This window comes from Martes martes (genome assembly GCF_963455335.1).
Source record: "Martes martes genome assembly, chromosome: 1".
Classification (NCBI taxonomy): Eukaryota; Metazoa; Chordata; class Mammalia; order Carnivora; family Mustelidae; genus Martes; species Martes martes.
This window is the reverse complement of record NC_137888.1, coordinates 161,005,216-161,026,202: the sequence shown is the minus strand read 5'-3', so window position 1 is coordinate 161,026,202 and position 20,987 is coordinate 161,005,216. Positions and strand designations below refer to the sequence as shown.

The 20,987-nt window shown below is 48.9% G+C and overlaps 1 protein-coding gene across 2 annotated transcripts in view; it reads right to left on the bottom strand.

Moving 5' to 3' along the window:
- Window positions 1-1,321: 1,321 nt before the first annotated feature.
- The window catches only part of RAB43 (RAB43, member RAS oncogene family), a 34,048-nt gene continuing 14,382 nt past the window's right edge, over window positions 1,322-20,987 (bottom strand). Inside the window, exons 2-3 of one of the 2 annotated variants that reach the window (XM_080811489.1) lie at window positions 4,632-4,815; window positions 1,322-2,456 (exon numbers count right to left, since the gene is read on the bottom strand). In XM_080811489.1, the coding sequence (XP_080667615.1) occupies window positions 2,206-2,456; window positions 4,632-4,815 (435 nt within the window). In that variant the 3' untranslated portion in view covers window positions 1,322-2,205. The remainder of the gene's footprint in view (window positions 2,457-4,631; window positions 4,816-20,987) is intronic. The other variant, XM_080811490.1, reaches the window with a different exon arrangement.

The window sequence follows — 20,987 nt, the reverse complement described above, 5'->3', positions numbered from 1 at the left end:
CCTTCAACCCTGGGGTCTGGAGCAGGAGGATGGTTCAGAGTCCAAGCCCCTGTCACCAGCCAGCTACCTGTTGCTGTGCCTCCCCAGGGTGTCCCTGTGAAGGAAGCGGAATGGAAGGGCCTCGGGTGTTCCCTAGCCATCCGGCCCCGAGGCACAGAGGGACAGCAGGTAACAAGGGGCAGTCCGTATCTGGGCTCAGCAGGAACTGAGGCTGCAAGTCAATCATGGGGGGTAGGCCCAGGCCTGCACTCCAAGGCCCCCTACACCCTCGCCACCGCCCTCCAAAGCAGCAGGTTTTTGCAAGGTCAGGCTTCCTGAGATTTCTCTTCCAGCCTGCACAAACATCACCCCCCAGCAGAGGTCGTGGGGCGGAAGACCTCTGCCCTTGGCCTGAATGTGCATTAGTCACAGGCACGTTCTACTTTGCAGGTAGAGCCTAGGCACTGCGGTGAAGGGGCCCGGCAGACACCAGTTCTTCCTGCCAACAGCTGGGCTCCAGGCCCCACTCACCCCATCCCACTGGCAAAGCCACTGAGGAAGGAAGCCAGGTGGCCTTCTTGCTCCCAGGTGCCACCCCACCCAGCCACCAGTGGGCTGGTTCTCCTCAGTGCAGGTCCCTGCTCAGTAGCTCCTGGTCCAACCAGACCACATCCTTCCTCTCCAGAACCAGGCTCAGCCAATCCCAGGGCTGCCTCCCTGCCTGAAAGGGAGTCACCAGCCCTGCTTGTCTTGGTCTCAGCCAGGGAAGCCTTCCATGCCCGACCCTGCTTCACCAGACTGCTGTGGGTCTGGCTGCTGCAGAAGGTCTGGCTTCTGGCTCTGCAGTCGGGCCTGCCTGCGAGAGGGGGTGACGCAGGCCAAAGGACGGGAAGTGCAAGGCAAGGGAAGTCAGCTGGAGGCCTGTGGCTCAGCACTGGAGGGCCGGGGCTGGGCCCAGGGCGCTGCCTGGGCTCCACATCCATGATGTGGGCTTGTGATATGCCAGATGGCTCTGATGGCAGTGTCCTTCCTGGGGCTCCATACAGAGGGGGACCTAAGGGGCTAGACCGGGCTGACACGGAGGGCCTGGGTGGTACGGGAAGATCACCTGCCTCCCCCAGCTCAGTCTCTGTGATCCTCTGAACTACCCCAGAGGCCGGTGTGCTTCCCAGAGCCCCAGGAGGAGGACATGGCCAGACCCAGAACTGCCAGGGCCTTGACTTCTTCATCCCGGAAACCATAAGCTAGACTGGGAGCAGTGGGCAAGCTGTCACACTACAGGTGGCAGGAAGGGCTTCTGCACAGGTCAGACTAGGCACCCCAAGGATCCCTCTCAGACCTTAGCCTCAGGGATGCCGGCTTTTACTTTTCCCTTAAATGTCCACATTCCTATCTCTTTCCCCCAGCTCCCCAAGTTCTGAGAGTCGGTGCTGAAGAATCAGCTGGCTTTGCAACCTGAGTGGCAAAACTTCGGGCCCCAGGTCAGCAGACAGTCCCTGCTTGGCTGTGGGCCTTGACCCCATGCTCATGCCGATGCAAACAAGAAGCTACATGGAAAACGAGAAAACTTGAGAGGTCTTGCTAAGGCAGCAAGCCAAACCCCAAGCTATCTCTGAGCTTAGAGCTGGCAGTGAAGAAAGGAAGAAGGTTCCTTGCCCAGAAGGAGCTAGGGCTTCCCTGGGGCTCAGGAACCAAGTCTGTCGGCCCGGTTGCTCTCAAGCTCTGAGGCTCACGCACAGAGGCCCTGGAATGACTCCGAAGAACCCAATGCACCAGCCGCATCCCTGGAGGCAGCCACCTGCCACCACAGCCGCAGCAAGATGCAAGGTGTAGAATGGTCAGAACCAGTCGGTGCTGAGCAGGGGAGGCACGTCCTGGCCCCTTCTCCTACGGTGGTCCACCCCGGCAGGCCCGGAGCCAGTCTTGGACTGTGAAGGACGCAGACGGGACAGCCCCCGGCTGGTAGAATGGGTCCCACACCCGACACCCAGTATGATGCCAGGTCTCCCTCACAAGGTACCCGCTTCTTCCTTCCTCAAAGGTAGACTTCCCATCAAGTACCCAGGCCACGGAATGGATCATTCCAGGACTTTATCTGGCTGCTCTAGAATCACTGGCACCATGGAGGGCCAGCTCTGGAGGGGGGCCCGGCAGGCCAGAGAGAGAGAGAGAGAGAGAAAGAGAGAGGAGGTGGGGAGGGCCCTGCCTGCCTGCCCTGTCCCCCGGTCAGCAGCCACAGCCCCAGCTCTCCCCGACGTCCTTGCTGTCCAGCTGGATGTGGTCGGTGCCCTTCTCGCTGAGCAGAGGGCCACCATGCCTGACGACCAGCTCCGTGGCCACCCTCACGAAGGCCTCCTCCACGTTGCTCGAGTCCTTGGCGGACGTCTCGATGGCACATAGGATGTCGTAGTGTTCTGCCAGGCTCTGCGCCTCGGCCAGCGGGACCTCCCGGAGCTCGCCCAGGTCCGACTTGTTCCCTGCAGGGAAAGGCCGGGAGCAGCTAGGTGAGGCCCAGGTGCCAGCAAGCCCTGTCTCCTCCCTGGCAAGGCCAAGCTGAGAGACCTCGGTGGCCCTGTCCACCACCAACGAATACCGTTTTGTGTGACCATCTCTTTTTTTTAAAGAAAAGAAACAAAAAAGACCTTGTTACATTTTAAAGCACTTATTTTAACCTTCCATCCCTCATTTTTTTTTTCTCCTTTTTCTCTTTGCCAGAGGCTCACGTACTTTATTGTTTCCTCCTAACAAGTAGGAGCAGGAGAGTTTGGTGCATAGAATGTGGTACTTCAGAGCTTCGAGGAACTTTGGCTCCCCTGCACTAGCTGTGTGACCCTCAGGTAAGTCACTCCATTCCTGAGAGTCGGGTTTCCCCATCTCTGATGCCACCTTCAGCGAGGGAGGGGGACTGATGGTACAAGGAGCAGGAAAACAGCTGGCGCTCGCCAGGCACACCCTATGTGGCCGCGTTAACAAGGAGATCAAGCATTGCCAGGTCTATTCTTTGCTAACATTTTGTTATGTTTATTATCCATTCTCTCCTGTTTTCCTTTGGAACTCTCTCATTCACTGTAAGATCGTGGTTTTCGATTATTTTGCTTTTCTGCACACCTCTGGCTTCTCCTACAAGCTATCAGACGTTTCATTATGTTCCCCAAAATCTGGTCAACTGCTCCTTGACCCAATTTCTAGAAGAATTCTTTTAAGTATCTAAATGGTTGACTTTTGTAATGTGTATATGGGGAGGACCAAACAAACAAACAAACAAAAAAAAACAGAGAACCATCTAGAAAGATCTAAACTTTCTTTCGTAGCCTGAAATGATGCAGTAACCAATTTCAGTGTGGGCAGCTTATCTGGATCCTGCTTTCAACAAACTGAAAAAAAAAGTACGCGTGATATTTAGGAGCAATGATAAATCTGAACGCTGATCAGCTACTGGATTATATTATGAAAATATCAATATTTCTCAGATGTGAAAATGGGATTGTTGTTAGGTACTTTTTATGTGTTTGTATCTTGTATCGATTCATGCTGGAATATTTACAGGTGAAAAAGTTAACGGTGCTGGGATTCGCCCCAAAGCAAGACAAGGGAGAAGAGACTAGGGTAGAGGAGAAACTGGCCATGGAGTTGCGCAGAGCTGAAGCCAGGGGTTGGGTATTCGGGGTTCGCTGCACTATTCTATTTTTTGTATTTGTATAAAACACTCTAGGACAGGATGTTTTACTTTAAATGGTCTGGATAAAAGGGAAGTGTAAGGCCAGGTAAGGAGAACTCCACTCCAGCCTGGGGAGTCCAGCTCGGCCAAGCGCTCCCCTATCCCAGGCCAGGCAGGCTGGGTAGAACCAAGGACCACCCTTTCCCCAGATGGAGCGATGGTGAGGCCCCATCTGAACAACCTCATCTTGGAAGAAATCACCCTGACAGCTGGAATGAGAACCCCAGGGACCACACAAATGTTCCAAAGCTTCTTGGGCTCGGGTCTGGGAAAGTGATTTAGGAGGGAAAGGGAAAATGGCAGTAAGAGCAACAGTGGTTCTCAAAGTGGGGTCCCTCGGGCACAAACATGGCGCCACCTGGAAACCTATGAGAAATGCTCATTCAAGGGCCTGGCATCCGTGTTTTCACAAACTGCAAAGTGATCGGGAAGCACAGAGATGGTTGAGAAGCCTTGCTCTGCAGTGCAGTGTGACAGCAAGTCACCAAATGATGATTGGCAGAGTTCAGGTTGCCTATTCATGAGCTCACAGGCTGCATGACTGGGATAAATTACTTCACTTTTCTGAGCCTCAGCTCCAGCCCCTGACAAATTAGGAGTTGCCAGAGTTATGGGAACTAAATCCAATGACACCCGTGAAGCTTTAACCAGTATTACCCACTGTGGAGAAACATGGTAACTGCAAAGCGAACATTAGCTCCCTTTCTTCCTCCCTCTAATTCCGATTTTGACTATAACTTATGTAAGTGATAGGCAGCATCAGAATTTGGAAGATCACTGTTCAAGTTCTGGCTTCCTTCCTGCCTGGCCAAGTTCAGCCTCTCTCTGCGCTCCACGTGCTCTTTATTTAAAAAGGAGAAAGAGACGAGGACAGACAAGATCCGAGATCCTGAGGAACCCTCCTGGACCTGCCCTGTTCCCCGCCCCAGCTCACCAATCAGCAGCTGCACGATGTTCGAGCCTGCATACTTCCTCACATCCTCGATCCAGTGAGGCACTGACAGAAAGGAGCTCCTCTTGGTAATGTCGTAAGCAAGGATGGCCCCGTTGGCACTGCGGTAGTAGCTCTGGGTGATGGTGCGGAATCGCTCCTGGCCAGCTGTGTCCCATATCTGCAGCTAAAGAAACAGGGGCGTCCCGTGAACCTGGTGGTGTGACCACGGGCAGGGGATAGGGAGGGCAATCCTACAGACCCACGCCCAAAGCACGGGTCCCACTGGGTAGGCCACCAGCCCATACCTTGGCAGGAATCACGCAAGAAGGTGGCTAGAAGGTGGACAGAGAGAGAAGGGACTTCTGAGCCCTTAGGAAACAACCCAGTGGTCCAACTTTGGGGGGACAGAAGGATGCAGAGGGAAGGTGGGGAGCCCTCATCTCTGCTCTCTAGAGTCCCCAGGGAGAGGTGGAAAGGGGACATCCTGCACTGCAGTAGGAAGTACATATGACCCAGGGTCCTCTGTGTGCCTTTCTCCCCTACACACCAGGCTCACTACTGGGAACAATGAACCAGAGGAGCTCCAGCAGCTCATGGTTCCTTCCAGGTGGGCTATGATGCTGGTTGAGTGTGCACATCCTGAGCCTGTAAATGCACCACTATACCCAGCCATGTGGAAAGTTCCTCCAGCATTAGGGTTCTCTACTTCTGCCTCAGTGATGCCCGGGAAGATGGCTCACAACCTGGTGGTGAGGGGGTCTGGGCTGTGGCAGTGAGGGCCCAAGGGGAAGCAGTGGATAGGGTCCTCCTGCTGGGCCTTGACCACCAGCTGGCCCAGCTTGGCCAAAGGCAAGAAACTTGGGGTCTTTCCTTGCCATATCTTCACTTAGCAAACATCCATCGGTGCCCATTGCCAAGCCCTCCTGGACATTGGCCATGGAGGAGAGGTGCCCGTGGGTAGTAAGAGCTCCCCTGGTTTCTGCAGAAGCAGCAGCCTGGCATGACAGATGCCAAATAGGGCAGAGGCAGAGGCTGCATGTGGAGCAGACCTGGACCTCTGCTGTGCCTGGGCTGGGTGGAGATCATCAGCTCTGTGCCCGGAAGAGATGGACTGTTGGGGGCCATCAGAGTGGGCAGATGCCAGGGCCCTTGGGGGTTCAGGGTTTGTCTTCTCTGCTCCACAAATCACAGGTTCTTGGGGCTCTCTGAAGGTGAACACGAGCCTTTGATCTCCACCGAGCTGTGGGTCCATCCATCCTCCTTCACGGGCACAGGGACTCTAGGGGCCTCTTTATCTAGCTCACAAGGTGTGGGAGGCCCCCTCGTCTGTCCAGGATAGGGAAAAAACCAGAGGCCTCAGACAGTTCCTGAGGCCAGGGCTGTGGAGGGGACTGCCTCTTCCCTAGGCGCCACTGACAGAAGTTTAAGAGTTAACAAACTCTGGGCCACAACATGCCCAGTGGAACCCTCCAGTCCTGAGAGCTCCTATTTACTCCTCAACTATAAAAGGCTCCAAGGAAACCAGGTGTCTGCTAGCTCACACATGGGGTGAAACCTGGAATCCAGATGACCAGGAAACTCATCTCCACACCCCAGAGGAGAGCAAGTAAGAGAGGCCAAACGGACACAGAAGAAAAGTGACTTGGACCAAACAAAAACTACACAGAGGCCAAGTTTTGTTTACCAAACAGTATTTTCAGAGATAGGAAAAGATCGTAAAACAATAATAGAATACTATTTCTTAAAAAAAAAAAAAACAGTTGAGGGAGTATTCAGAAAAAGAAAACAGAGGGGCACCTGGCTGGCTCAGTTTGAAGAGCATGCAACTCTTGATCTTAGGGTTGTGGGTTCAAGTCCCATACTGGATGTAGAGATTACTTAAAGATAAAATCTTAAAAAAAAAAAAAAAAGAGCTTTTGATAATTTAAAAATAGAACATCAATGGAAAATGCAACCTAAGAGTTGGAACATAAAGTTGAAGAAATCCCGCCAAAATAAAGAAATACAAAGAGATGGAACAGAGAGGGGAAGAAATTGTAGAGCCGGCCTAGGAGGTCCAATATGGGAATAGTAAGCATTTCAGAAGAAAAGAACGGTAAAATCAAGGGGAGGAAATCAAAGAGAAACTTCGAGAAAACTTCCTCTGGGTTGAAAGAGCCCACAAAGCACCCACACAATGGAGGAAAACAAACCTCACAAAACATACCATGTGGGAATTCCACAACAGTGGGGAAGGGGGAAAGGTCCTAAAAGCTTCCAGAGAGGAAAAGAATAAGAAAAAAACAGGTTTTAACATTAAATTTTGACAAACTCCACATGACATTAGATACTCAATGAAAAAAATGCCTCAAATTAGGAGAGAAAATTATTTCCAACCTAGAATTCTCTACCCAATTAATCATCAGTCGAGTGTAATGGTTTACTAAACACATTTTCAGATATAGGGGCCTCAAAAAATTTATCTTCCTGCCACCCTTTCTCAGGAAGCCACTGACGGTTCCTCTAACTAAAGAAATCAACTGAAAAGAAGAAGATGTGGGATTCCCCAAAACAGAGAATTCAACTCAAAAGAGAGGCATAAGGAACCCCACGATGGTGGTCGAGGGAGATCCCAAGACAACAGCCGAGCAGCGAGCCTGGACATCAACCCATCTGTAGCAGGCCACCAGTATCCAGGCACAGCTCTCAGCTCTGGCAGAGTAATTACTGGCAGCTGAGCCCTCCCTCCACAAATAACCACTAGACTGAGAAAAATATGGGAGGTTGCTGTTTTCAAAATGTAAACAACAAGCAGCAGGAGACAATAATCCTGAAAGATGCAAAACTTTTAAGTTGTGTCTCCCATCACTATGACTCTACCCGGGGATGGCTTCCTGACTGCCAGACAATGGGCTAGAATCCAAGCAAGGCAGGCTGGTCCCACGTGGCCAGGAGGCAAACAGATTCTGGAGCAGCTGATGGGACTGGAATGAGGAGTGAAGCAGGAGTGGGAAAGCCGAAAGCCTGGGTGTGGTGTGGGAGTCTTTGGTGAGTCCTTCCCTGAGGGATCTATGCACAGGGTGGGACTACCAGAATTCTACCAGAGAGTGACTCCTGCTGGGTTGAGAAAAGAGATAGAGGCTGAGCCATGCTAAGGGAATGCTGGTTCCAATCCAGTCATGATGAAGAGGCGGCCCTAGCACCTTGTTCATAGTAACCGGAGACATCAGAAAGGCTGTCACCTATGAGTGAAGACCATGACCAGACAAAGGCCTCCAGAAACCTGCCCTAACAAAGCCTAAAACCAAGCACCAACACGAGTTTCAGGTTTGGAGGCTGACTTCTGTAAGAAAGAGAGGCTAGAGAAACTTCCTTGGACTTCTACCTATCTGCCCTAACAAAACATAAAAGCAAGGCTACACAGGTTCAAGGTGTTTGGACAGCAAACTGAATTGACTATTAGGTCATGAATCAGTGGGGGTGCCTGGGTGGCTCAGTCTGTAAAGGGTCCACCTTCGGCTCAGGTCATGATCTCTGGGTCCTGGGATCGAGCCCTGCATTGGGCTTCCTGCTCATTAAGGAGTCTGTTTCTTTCTCTCTCACCCTCTGCTTCTCCCCACCTTTGTTCTCTCTCAAATAAATCTTTTTTAAAAAGGAGGGGGGGGGGACATGAATGAATGCTCTTCAAAAGAAGAGAACAGAATCCAGAGTCGCAATATGGCATCAACTATTATTTCTAGCATACAATAAAAAATTGCTAAACATGCAAAAAACCCACAAAAAACAAAAAAGCCCTAAGAAAATTTGATTCACAATGAAAAAAACAGTCAGTAGAAAATGATGCCAAAATGATCCAAATATTGGATTTTAGTAGGCAAAAATATTAAGGCAGTTAAGTATGATCAGAGAATTAAAGGAAAATATGATCACAATGACTGAGCAAATAAGGAATATCAGCATAGAAATGGAAATTATTATTTTAAACATACAAAAAAGAGTAGAAATTCTAGAACTTAAAAGTACAATAAGTGAAGTAGAAAATTCATTCTGTGAGCTGAGTGGCAAAATGGAGATGGCAAACACACACACGCACACAAATAACTGGTGAACCTGAAGAAAAATCAGTAGAAATGATTCCCTCTGAAGAACAAAGATTAAAAAATATTGAAGGAAAAGCAATGGAGGCACAGGGACCTGTAGGACAACATCATACAGTTCCATAGTCACATAATTGCAATTCCAGGAGGAGAAAATGCTGAGAATGTGGCAGAACTTATGACTGAAAATTCCAAAATTTTTTTTTTAAGATTTTATTTATTTATTTGACAGACAGAGATCACAAGTAGGCAGAGAGGCAGGCAGAGAGAGAGGAGAAGGCAGGCCCGATGCGGGGCTCGATCCCAGGACCCTGGGATCATGACCTGAGCCGAAGGCAGAGGCTTTAACCCACTGAGCCACCCAGGCGCCCCTGAAAATTCCAAATTTAATGAAAATATCAATTTAATGATTAAAAAAAAAAAACCCTCAGCAAAACCAAGCAGAAGAAATACAAAATATACCATGGGAGACTACAGCCAAACTGATGAAAACAAATGTAAAAGAGAAAAAATTTAAAGGAGTCAGAGAAAAAGATATATACAGGTAACAGTAACAAATGACAAATGACTTCTCTCCAGAAATAATGGATGTCAAAAGACAATGGTGAAAAGAAAAAAAAAAAAAAAAAGTACTGAAAGAAAAACCTTTCAACATCAAAGTCTCTAACCAGGAACAAAATCTCTCTCAAAAATGAGAGTGAAATAAAGACAATTTCAGACAAATTAAAGTAGAATCTCCCTGGAAGATATGCACAACAAGAAATGCTAAAAGATGTTCTCCAGGCTGAAGAGGAATGATAACAAAATGGAAACTCAGATGTACAAAAGGAATGAGAAGCACCAGAAATGGTAAATAGGTAGGTGTATTCAAAATCTGATTTTTGTTCTTATAACTGCCATATAAGACAACTAACCAAAAAACTATAAATAATGACTGTAAGGTGAGGTTTATAATGTATTAGAAATAAAGGGGCACCTGGGTGGCTCAGTGGGTTAAGCTTCTGCCTTTAGCTCAGGTCTTGATCTCAGGGTCCTGGAATCGAGGCCCGCATTGGGCTCTCTGCTCAGCAGGGAGCCTGCTTCCCCCTCTCTCTCTGCCTGCCTCTCTGCCTACTTGTGATCTCTGTCTGTCAAATAAATAAATAAAAATCTTTAATAAATAAATAAATATATTTTTAAAAATAAAGAAATGAAAAGTATGACAATAACAGTGCACCAAAAAAGGAGGGCAGTTAAATGAAATCATACTATTGCAAGGTGAGCTACACTTGTGAGGTGTCAGAGGTGAAGTGAGAAATGAGAAGTGTTAAGTGTCAGTTGTAACATATGAAGTTATACCAAACTGACTCTGAAGAGACTTTGTAAGTTAAGGATGCATAGTTAGCCCTATCAGCTAATAAGAGAAATAGCAGGTTAATAGAGGAAATACAGTGGTATTCTTAAAAAAAAAAAAAAAAATCAACTAAACCAAAAGAAAGGAGGAAAGGAGTAAAGGAATAAGAAATAGAAGAGGGAAGGAGAAAAGGAGGAGCAAATGGTAGATTTAAACTCAAACAGATCAGTAATTACATTAAATATAAATGGATGAAACACTCCAAATAAAAGCCACTGCTTGTCAGACTGGAAAAAAGGCAAGACTATATGCCATCTCCCTTAAATATAAGGACACAAGTAGGTAGCCAAAAAATATATATATATATACACACACACACACATACATATATATGTATATATACATATGTGTGTGTATATATATGTGTATATATACATATATATAATATATATATAAGTACATGTAATAAGTAAGCATAAGAAAGTATGACTCAAGTTATAGGAATATGAAAACAGGCTTCCAAACAAAGAATTACAAGAGATAAAGAGAATTTCGTAATGGTAAGAGGCAATTATCAGAAAAGACATAATGAGGGGCGCCTGGGTGGCTCATTGGGTTAAAGCCTCTGCCTTTGGCTCAGGTCATGATCCCAGGGTCCTGGGATTGAGCCCCACATCAGGCTCTCTGCTCAGCAGGGAGCCTACTTCCCCCTCTCTCTGTCTGCCTCTCTGCCTGCCTCTCTGCCTACTTGTGATCTGTCAAATAAATAAATAAAATCTTTAAGAAAAAAAAAAGACAAGACATAATGATACCAAATATGTATCCACCTAATTGCAGAGTTTTAAATTTCATGAAGTTAAAACTGACATAACTAAAAGGAGAAACAAGTCCATATTCATAGTTGGAGATTTTATTATCTCTTTCTCAGAAATTGATACAGTTGGTAGACCCCCCCCCCAAAAATCAGTGTGGATAAAGAATATCTAAACAACACTATTGCTCAAAGTGACATTTCCAGAACATTATACCCAATACTGCAGAACCGCACATTTTTTTTCAAGTGGACCTAAATATTCAACAAGGTAAACCATACATATGCTGGGCCTCAAAAGTCTCAATAAATTTCAAATGGCTGAATTCTTAGACTATTACTCTAATCACATACCCCCCCACCCCCCCCCCACACACACATGCAAAACTAAAATAGAAATCAAGAAAGCTCTGAGAGGGGACGCCTGGGTGGCTCAGTTGGTTGGGCAGCTGCCTTCGGCTCAGGTCATGGTCCCGGCGTCCTGGGATCGAGTCCCACATTGGGCCCCTTGCTCAGCGGGGAGCCTGCTTCTCCCTCTGCCTCCGTCTGCCAGTGCTCTCTCTCTCTCTCTCTCTCTCTGACAAATAAATAAATAAAATCTTTAAAAAGAAAAAAAAAGAAAGCTCTGAGAGATTTCTTCAAAAAGACAGAACTGAGAGGTGCCTGAGCCATGGGGGTTTTGAACCAATCAGGCTTACTAACTGACTTTCAGTCAGTTAAGTGTCTGACTTCGGCTTAGGTCATGATCTCCCGTCCTGGGATCGGGCTGTGTCAGGCTCCCCGCTCAGTGGAGAGTCTACTTCTCTTTCTACCTCTCCCTCTGCCCCTTTCCCCACTCATGGTGTCTTTCTCTCTCAAATAAATAAATAAAATCTTTTGAAAAAACAAAAACAAAAACAGAAGACGGATCGGAGAAAAGGCCATACATTGAGAGGCAAGGTATACAATACACTGGACAGACAGGGAGGAAAGGCGTATCAATTAGGATCCCCCCTAACTGGGGAGATGAATTAATGGTAAATACATAGACACCTAAGCAAAACAAACATGATTACTACTTCCAGGAAAAACTGGTGACCATGGTAAATGAAAAATAATGGCAGTGCACCACATGGCTTAGCAGTGAATAGCACTTACTAATCATAAGGTATTCATTCACCCATTTCAGTAAGAACTTACTGGACACCTACTATGCGTTCCAGATACTGGAGTGGAGATACCAGGGCTGACAAAACAGATGCAAATTCCTATCCTTAGGAATAGCTTATAGTCTGGTGCAGGAGACAAATGCTAAGTAAGATCCTAAGTAATAAGGATTTATAGTTATTATAAAACATACATATTTATACCTTCATATATAATATAAATTAAAATATTTATTATAAAATAAATAACAAAAATAATAAGTATGCTAGATAGTGAAAAGAGTGGAACAAATGCACAGGGGAAGAAATTATAAAGCACAGTGAAGAATGAAGATTTAGCCAGGACAGCCACAGAAGGCCTCATTGAAATAATCATTGGTAATGATCTGGAAAGGGGTGCCTGGCTGGCTCAGTCGGTGGTGTGTGAGTCTTGATCTTGGGGTCGTAGGTTCAAGACCCAGGCTGGGTGTAGAAATTACTTAAAAATAAAATCTTAAAAAAAAAAAAAATATATATATATATATATATATACATACACACACAGGGGTGCCTGGCTGGCTCTGTCAAAAGAGTATGCAACATTCGATCTCTGGGTGGTGAGATGGAGCCCTGTACTGGGTGTAGAGATTACTAAAAAATAAACTTTAAAGAAATTCTCTTTTAAAAAAATAGGGGCGCCTGGGTGGCTCAGTTATTAGGCGTCTGTCTTCGGCTCAGGTCATGATCCCAGGGTCCTGGGATTGAGCCCCTCATCAGGCTCCCTGCTCAGTGGGAAGCCTGCTTCTCCCTCTCCCACTCTCCCTCCTTGTGTTCCCTCTCCCTCAAATAAATAAATTAAATCTTCAAATAAACAAACAAACAAATAAATAAATAAATAAATATGTGGAGGAAGTTAGCTAACTATGCAGATATCTGGGAGACAAGCATTCCAGGAATAGAGTAGAGCAAGTGCAAAGGCCCTGAGGCAGAGACAAAGCAAGCAAGAAGATTGGTGTGTTTGGAGCAGAGTACAAAGGGAAAGAATAATAAGGGATAACAGAAATATCAAGGGGCCCAGATCACGCAGCACCTTCTAGACCACAGTAAGAACTCTGGACTTTACTCTGAGTCAAAGTGGGAAGCCATGGGGGTTTTGAACGAATCAGGCTTACTTTTTAACAGGATCTCTCTGGTTGCTGTACTCAGAAGAGATCAAAAGAGAACAAAGACAGAAATAGGGAGACCAGTTAGGAGGCAATGGCCACAATCTGGGTAAAAGACAGTGGCTGGACCAGGGTGACAGGTAACAGTGGAGGAAGGGAGAAGTGAGCAAATTCAGAATACATTCTGGGAAGAGAGCTGAAAGGAATGTAATCATGATCTAATCACTGTTGCCACACAGCTCTACTGGGAGGATGCAAAGTGTGTACGTGTGTGGTGGGGGCTGGGGCAGCACTGAGAGTTAGTTAACCATCACCTTCCAAAGTCAGAAGTCAACAAACTACGCCTTCAACTTGGGGGAAGGGGGGGTGGGTCACAATATAAGCAAAAGAAATAGAAAAATCCCATCAGCTGAAAAAGAACCAGAGGTGATTACCTCCCCTGCTGCCGCTCCCCCACCAGGCTGCAGGTGGGGGTAGCAGGAGACAGACCTTTTTGTAACAAGCCTTGTTGAACCTAATGACTCTTTAAACCACACATATGTGTAACTCTGATAAAAATAAAAACTAAATTAAAAACCAACAAAATAGCTCCAGATTAAGGTATCTAGGTCAAGCAATTGGTGAAATCTGGGCAGCAATGGAGGAGATATTTCTGGAAAGTAGGTCCTTCCCATGACTGGTCATATTCTCATCCTACTCTCCCACATTAGAGGAAGGGAAGGAAAAGAACAGTGTCAGTGCTCCAGGGTCCAACAGGCCTGAGAGCATAAGCCAGCTCCCATCACTTTCCAGCATGGTGTCTCTGAGCTACAACTTAATTGAGTTTCTCATCTGTTTCAAAAAAAAAAAAAAAAAAAAGTACATTAAGGGCCATATGATAGATTCAGGGTGCATGGTACCTAACAGAGAAGGTGCTAGACAAATGCACCCATTTAGGGGCACCTGGGTGGCTCAGTCGGTTAAGTGTCTGCGTTCGGCTCAGGTCATGATCCCAGGGTCCTGGGATCAATCCCTGCATCAGGCTCCCTGCTGAGCAGGGAGCCTGCTTCTTCCTCTCGCTCTACCTGCCGCTCCCCCTGCTTGTGCTCTCTCTATCAAATAGTCTTTTTAAAAAATCCATTTAACAATACGCTATTACAATTTTTGTCTAGTGTTTTAAATATAAGCAAAGGAGCTTTAATGCAAGGTAGAATATATAAAATGCCCAAAGAAAAATATATTGGCTGTGTGCATGGGCTGATTGACTTGTTTGTCTGCTATGTACTGCGTTTCTGCCATGGGCCCCCCCTTGTTCCAGGAGCTGGGGAGACTACAAACAAAACAGAGCTCACATCCCAGCGAAAGAAGACAGACAAGAAGAATGCAAATGGGATCGTTGCAGAGAAGGATAATGAGCACTCTGCAGAAAATGAAGATAATAGGGAGAGACTGCCCGGGATAGGGGCCACCTGGGTGGTCCCAGAAGGTGACACTCGAGCTGAGGCCTGAGGATGAGAAGCCAGGCACGGGGACAGTGTTCAGGCAGAGGGAACAGTGTCACAGTGTCCAGAAGGACAAAGCTTGCCGTGTTGGAGATACAGAAAGAGCAGTGTGGCCAGACGGCAGTGAAGCAGGCACATGTTAGGAGATGCGGTCAGGGGCAGCTGAAGCCAGAACATGCAGGATCTTACAGGCCGACGTTGAGTGTGGATTTTATTTTTATGGCAACGGGAAGCCACTGGAGACTGTCCGAAGCGGGGAAATACGTATTAGAGGTCTCTTTTATCCCACCTCACACATCTTAGCAGCCCACCCTGAACTCCAGCCCACCGCAGGCAACAACCAGCCCACACAGTATAACGGCCTCAGGAACTTCGCTGCCTACCTTGGAGCCTCCCCAATTTCAAACCGGGAGACCTGCTGGAAACCACCAAGCATTCGTGCATTCGTGACCCGTAAGTAAGAAGGCCTTACCCCTCTACGGATCAACCCTTGGCCAACGGGGAACAAGGCATGCCTGGCCAGATCAAGTCCTACTTGCCCGTGGGAGGGACCAACTTGAGGATGCAGCCTTGTAGCATTTCCTTCCTCCTCTGTTTTACTCTCTCTGGTACCCAGAACAAAGGAGCTGCAGGTAAGCCCGTGTCTCAGGCTCTTGTTTTCCAGAGGGAACGCAGGCTGAGAGGAGAGGCGCTCTGACTGATGCTCGTCAAGTGTCACCTGGGGTGCTGGGCAGAGCGGGGGTCCTACTGTGGGATCACAGAAAAGTTTTAGTAAAAGAAGCTCAGTCTCCAGGCCCAGATGCCCTCTGTGTTCCAGAACAGGTGGGAGAAGCCAAGCCAGGTGAGGGCCTACTTTCCCAGTAGCCAAGCAAAGCTTCTCTGTTAGGCAGGGCCCCAAGGGGGTCTGGGTGAGAAGTTTAATGAGTGCGATCAGCCGCCTTAGCTACTCAAGAGACAGGTGAGGACGGCTGCAGGCTCTATTTCTCAGAAGCCAAAGCAGAAGCCACCTCATGGATGCTGTGGGGTCCTGAGGCAGCAGGCTGGGTCCCCATCGGAGCCTGCAGGCAGAGACCACCAGCCCAGTGCACAGAGCAGAAGGGCAGGTTCCCACCATGCCGTGACTGGCCAAGGCATCAGAGCCTCACGTTGAGCCCACGCCCATCTGTCTGTCTGTCTGCCTACTTCCCTGCTCCCCTTCTGTCCTCAGCAGGGGCCTGGGTGAGCAGCAATCACGGGCGCCGAGTCCTTTGCTGCTCCCTCCCCTCCACACTGGCTGTCACCGAGCCTCACACCACAGCCACCGCAGCCTGCCACAACCCTGCCCCAGGCTTCCGCTGGCGCTGCGGTCCACTTTCCACACAGCAGCCTAGGTGAAGCCCCGAAAAACAGTGTTTTAAGAAGGATCTTGTCGTTCCTCAGAGCTCCACCCTGGAAAGGCCTAAATTCAGGACCTGCACAATCTGAACTTTTTTTTTTTTTTAAAGGATTTTATTTATTTATTTGACAGACAGAGATCACAAGTAGGCAGAGAGGCAGGCAGAGAGAGAGGAGGAAGCAGACTCCCCGCAGAGCAGAGAGCCCGATTCGGGGCTTGATCCCAGGACCCTGGGATCATGACCTGAGCCGAAAGCAGAGGCTTTAACCCACTGAGCCACCCAGGTGCCCCCACAATCTGAACTTTATCTGCCTTCATGTAACTTCTCTTCAGCCGTATTTGCTCCTGGCCAGTCCCTTGAGCCCTCAGGGGTCTCTCTACAAAGACCCCTGCCCTTGACATTCCCCTTCCTGAAGTGTTCTCCCAGATCAGCACATGATGGCTGCCTCCCTTCACTCCACCTGCTTTCAAGTACCAAGGGCACTCACAGGTCTTTTGTGATCCTCCTTTCTTAAAAGAGCACCCCATCTTGTCCCCTCATCCTGATTTACTTTTCTCCTGGGGCAGCCCTCACACACGTGCACTTTTTAAAATGTTGCCAGCCCTTGGCTGCCTGGGTGGCTTAGTCGTTAAGCATCTGCCTTCCGCTCAGGTTGTGATCCCAGGGTCCTGGGATTCAGCCCCATGTCGGGCTCCCTGCTCAGCGGGAAGCCTGCTTCTCCGTCTCCCACTCCCCCTGCTTGTGTTACCTCTCTGGCTCTTTTTCTCTCTGCCAAATAAATAAAGAAAGAAACGTTGCCTGCTCTCTTTCATAGGAGTTTCACGAGGGCAGGGCCTGACTAGCTGGCTTTCCACATATGCCCAGTACCCAGCATAGTGTCTGGCATGTTGAAGCTGCTCGATTAATACAGGCTAAATGGGTGAGTACCCTTCTTGTCCTTAGAGCCTGTCCCCCTGCTCTGCTGGGTCTCCATCTAGCAGCTCGGGCTGCAGGTCTTGGCTTAGGAAAGCAAACCATCCAGTGTCTGCAGTCTAACGAGACTGAGTATCTGACATCAGCCTGAAGCCAATGACAGCATCTGCCACGTGGAAACCGCCACCCCACCCACCAGAAATCCTCGGCCAGCACGCTCACTTGACAAATAGGCAGGGACTTTGGACTGTGGGTTATAGCCCAGTCGGCCCTCCCTAACTCTCCCACTTGCTACCTGGCATGCCACCAGCCTCTCCTACCTTCCCCAAGCCAGGCCTTCTTATCTTACATCGGACTTCAGGGAAAATTTTCAGGGCTTCTGACGTCTGCAGTGAAGTTCAGAAGCATCTGCCAGGCATGGAAGGTAGGAGTGAGGCCCAGTTAGGATGGAGAAGCGCTCCTAGAACATTTATTTACACTCAGAAGAGGGGAGCTGCAGAGGTCAGTCAGGTAGGTTTCAAATGGGTGGGGGTAGGGGCTTCCCTCTTCTGTGGGCACTTCCAAGCTGTAAGGTCCTGGGTTTCGTTTGGGTCCTTCCCCTGCCCTGGTGATAGGAGGGCTCAGGCCCATGGACTGTTGCCTCAGTCTGGGAAGTATGATCTCAGGGTAAGAGATGAGGCTTGTTTTGTCTTCTAAGCCCCACAGTCAATGACTCCTTGTTTACACTGTCCCTCCGAGTCCCTACACCCGTGATGGCATACTCCTGTCTTTATCTTCCTTTCCTAGGAGAGACTGCATTCATCTTGATCTTTCGGTGAACTCCTACCTAACCTTCAAGACCCTAGTTCAAAAGTCACCTGGTCAGGAGAACTTTCCCTGACACACAGGCCCAAGCCCCGCCCAGGGCAGAATTCACTTCTTGCCCTCCTGCTCCCTTAGCATCTATGTTCTTTCCTCTGTAACAGCACACACTGCAGAGTACGCTCTGCATTTAACTCAAGTGTCCCAAACTGAGGTGCCTTTGGGGGCCAGGTGAGGAATATAAAATGCAGCAAGACAACAAAAAAGCTTATCCGGCCTAAAGCAAATCCAATTAAAAACAAAGCAGCAAATGACCATTCTGCAGGCACCAAAAAAGAGGGTTTTTTTTTAGTGGGACTGGCCTAGGACTGTCTTCTTGGTTTGTAAGTCTCTCTTGCTCTCAAGAATGGGTTCTAGAGGGGCGAGACCCCATCTTACTCCTTTATGCCACCAGCAACCAGGCACAGACCAAGTACTCAATAAAGGAACCCCTTCTGAAGGCAGGGCCTGGTGGTCAGGCCAGTGAGAGGGAACAAGAGGGGGACAAGAGGTACAGTGAGGCTAAAGCTGCTTTCCAGGGATTTGTGCCCGCTTGGCCCTAAGGAGTGACTTCCTATGTGCCCCAGTGGGAAATCAAGTCTGCTCATTAGGTTAAAAGTACCGCTAGCAGGGTGGCTGCATGGCTCGGTCAATTAAGCGTCTGAGGCTTGATTTCGGCTCAGGTCATGATCTCAGGGTCATGAGATCGAGTCCCCTGTCGGCCCACACTCAGTGCGGAGTCTGCTTGGAATTCCGTCCCTCTCCCTCTGCCCCTCCCATTAGTGCTCTCTTTCTCTCTCAGATAGATATATAAATCTTAATAATAACAAGCACGATTAGTGGTTCAGTCCCCAAAACCTACATCCAGCACTGTCTCCCTTGGTGGAAACAGAAGAGGATTTTACTCAGTCTTTCTCCTGCGTGACAAAACAGACAGTGGAAAGTTCCTTGCTTCTTCATAGTAGAAAAAGACCTTGGAAAAATTAGTTCTGAGGACAAAACTCTGAAAACTGGTCAGACTGACCTAAATACAAGTTCCTGAGCTATTTTTCATTATGTCTTGGGATGCAGTGAGCTGAACCAGGAGGTGGAGTCTGCAGGCCACTCCTCTGGCCAGCCACTGTCACTTCTCCTACATCAGTCCTCCAGGGAAGAGCCTGGCCTGGGACGTGGGGTGACAGACCCGGGGTACACTCTTAGGAGCAATAGCGAGAAGCTGCCAAACATCTGGTATGTTAGCTGAAGACACGCAGGCAGGTGGGCAGAGGCCGAGGGAGGGAGAGCGGGATAAAAACAGGCTGGGCTAGTGACACAGGGAGGGGCAAATGACACGGTCCTGAACACAGCCAGCTCCTCTGCAGTGGGCAGTAAGGGCTACGTGCGTCCTCCTGAGCTCAAAACACCTCCTGCCCCCTCAACACAGCTGCTCGAGGTCCCAGTATCACAGATGTCTCTTTGTCCCTTGTTACAAGGCAGCCCTCCTCGGCAGGTTATCCGCAGCTGGAAGGGAACAAGCAATCGGGAAACTCAGGTTCCCGTTCTACTCCATCAGCACAGGGGTCAAGGACAGTCCCAGTAGCTTCCTGGGGTCTGGCATTTCCTCACCGGGAACTTGGGAATAGCGGTGACCAGTCCCACTCCACAGGGCTGGCGGGAGCATGGGGTGCAGGAGGGGTTCTAACACCCTTTGAGAACCTCTGGGTGCTACCTGTGTTAGTGTTCCCCTCTGCCAGCCATTTTCTGCATGAGGGGTCACAGGGAAGCAGCAGCAGCAGAACTTTGTCTGACCCTAAAACCCCATGCCCTTTACTATGTACACAAGTCCCTCCAGAAACCTTAAACTCTTTGTTTTGTTTTGTTCTGTTTCTTCTGAGAAACCTCAGTGATGATTCATACCTCCTGCAGGAATCCGTCAAACCCCTTCCCGAACAGTCTTGGTGGGGAAAAGACAAGACATGGGAAACGGACCAAAGCCTCTCACCTAGGAGTCTTGCCTTGGTGGCTCGCAAAGGGCCGCTGGCTCCCCAGGGATGCCCCTCCTCCCTCTCACAGGGAAGCTGAGACCATCAAGCACAACCCAAGCCCCTTCCTCTGTGGCCCCCTTCCCTGCTGCCACCAAACCACACTCACAGGCCCTCTTCAGCACTACGGGGAAAGAGAGAGCGACCTGATTAAAGCAGGGAGCCAGAAGCCCCTTCACCCCAGATGCGGTGGTCAGGCAGGCCTGCGAGGCCGGGAAGAGCCCGTAAAAAACAAGTGGACTGCCAACTCCTCATTGCAACAACCTATGCCCACCAGGAGAAGCCGAGAGCAAGTGATGACATTTCCAAGGCCATGGCCACGGGCTCCAACTTCCTGGGTAAAATGGTGTCATGGAGCCCTCACTGCTTCCACACTAATTCCCTTATACCCATCTGCCTCTCTTTTTCCAAAGCTCCTCTGAAGCAAGGACCTAACCTAGAGAGGAGTCAGATGCCCTATGTCCCAAAACGAGCTCTGCCTTCCCTCGAACTGTCCTTCCTGCGCCCCTGCCACTAGGGTTCATGGACAGTGCGCCAGGCCGGGAGTCCTGCTCAGCCTTGACCCCTTGGGTGCCCCTCTGCTCAGTCACGGCTGATAGTGCCTCCAGCCGGCATCAAACCTCCTGGACAAACAGTGGGTCTCCCACACACAGCTTCCCACAGTCCTCAGGACACAGTTGACGCACCTTCCATGATCAGAAGTCTGGTGCTGAGCCCCTTCCCTAGTCTCATCTCCCCGACACTCTAGCTCTGCTTGACTTGGACAAACACCCACATTTCCTCTCCCACACCTCCATGGCTTTGCACATAGATGGCTGTGGTAGCAAAGCCCCTTCTATCTTTCCTCCCTGGGAAATTCACGAATCTTTCAGTAGCTTGAAACTCACTGCCTCTGTGACCCTGGGGAGGGCCGATTGCTGCCTCCTCTGTGCCTCTGTGGCACTCAGCAGACATCCCTGTGACGGCCATGGCAACCACAGGGCCGTGCTTTGCAGGAACAGCCCTAATTTTCAATATTCGGTCTTGCTGTCGCCAAAATAAACATACACATACTTGTCAGGCCATGTGTTTCCAACTCCTGGTTCAGAAACTGGGCAACGCATTAACAGCACTGCACGCTAGCTATCTGTTTGCACGTCTGTTCCCCCCAACCCGTTATGAGCTCCTGAAGAGTGGGGACTGTCTCTTATTCACCTTTTTTTCTTGAGCTTAGAAGAAT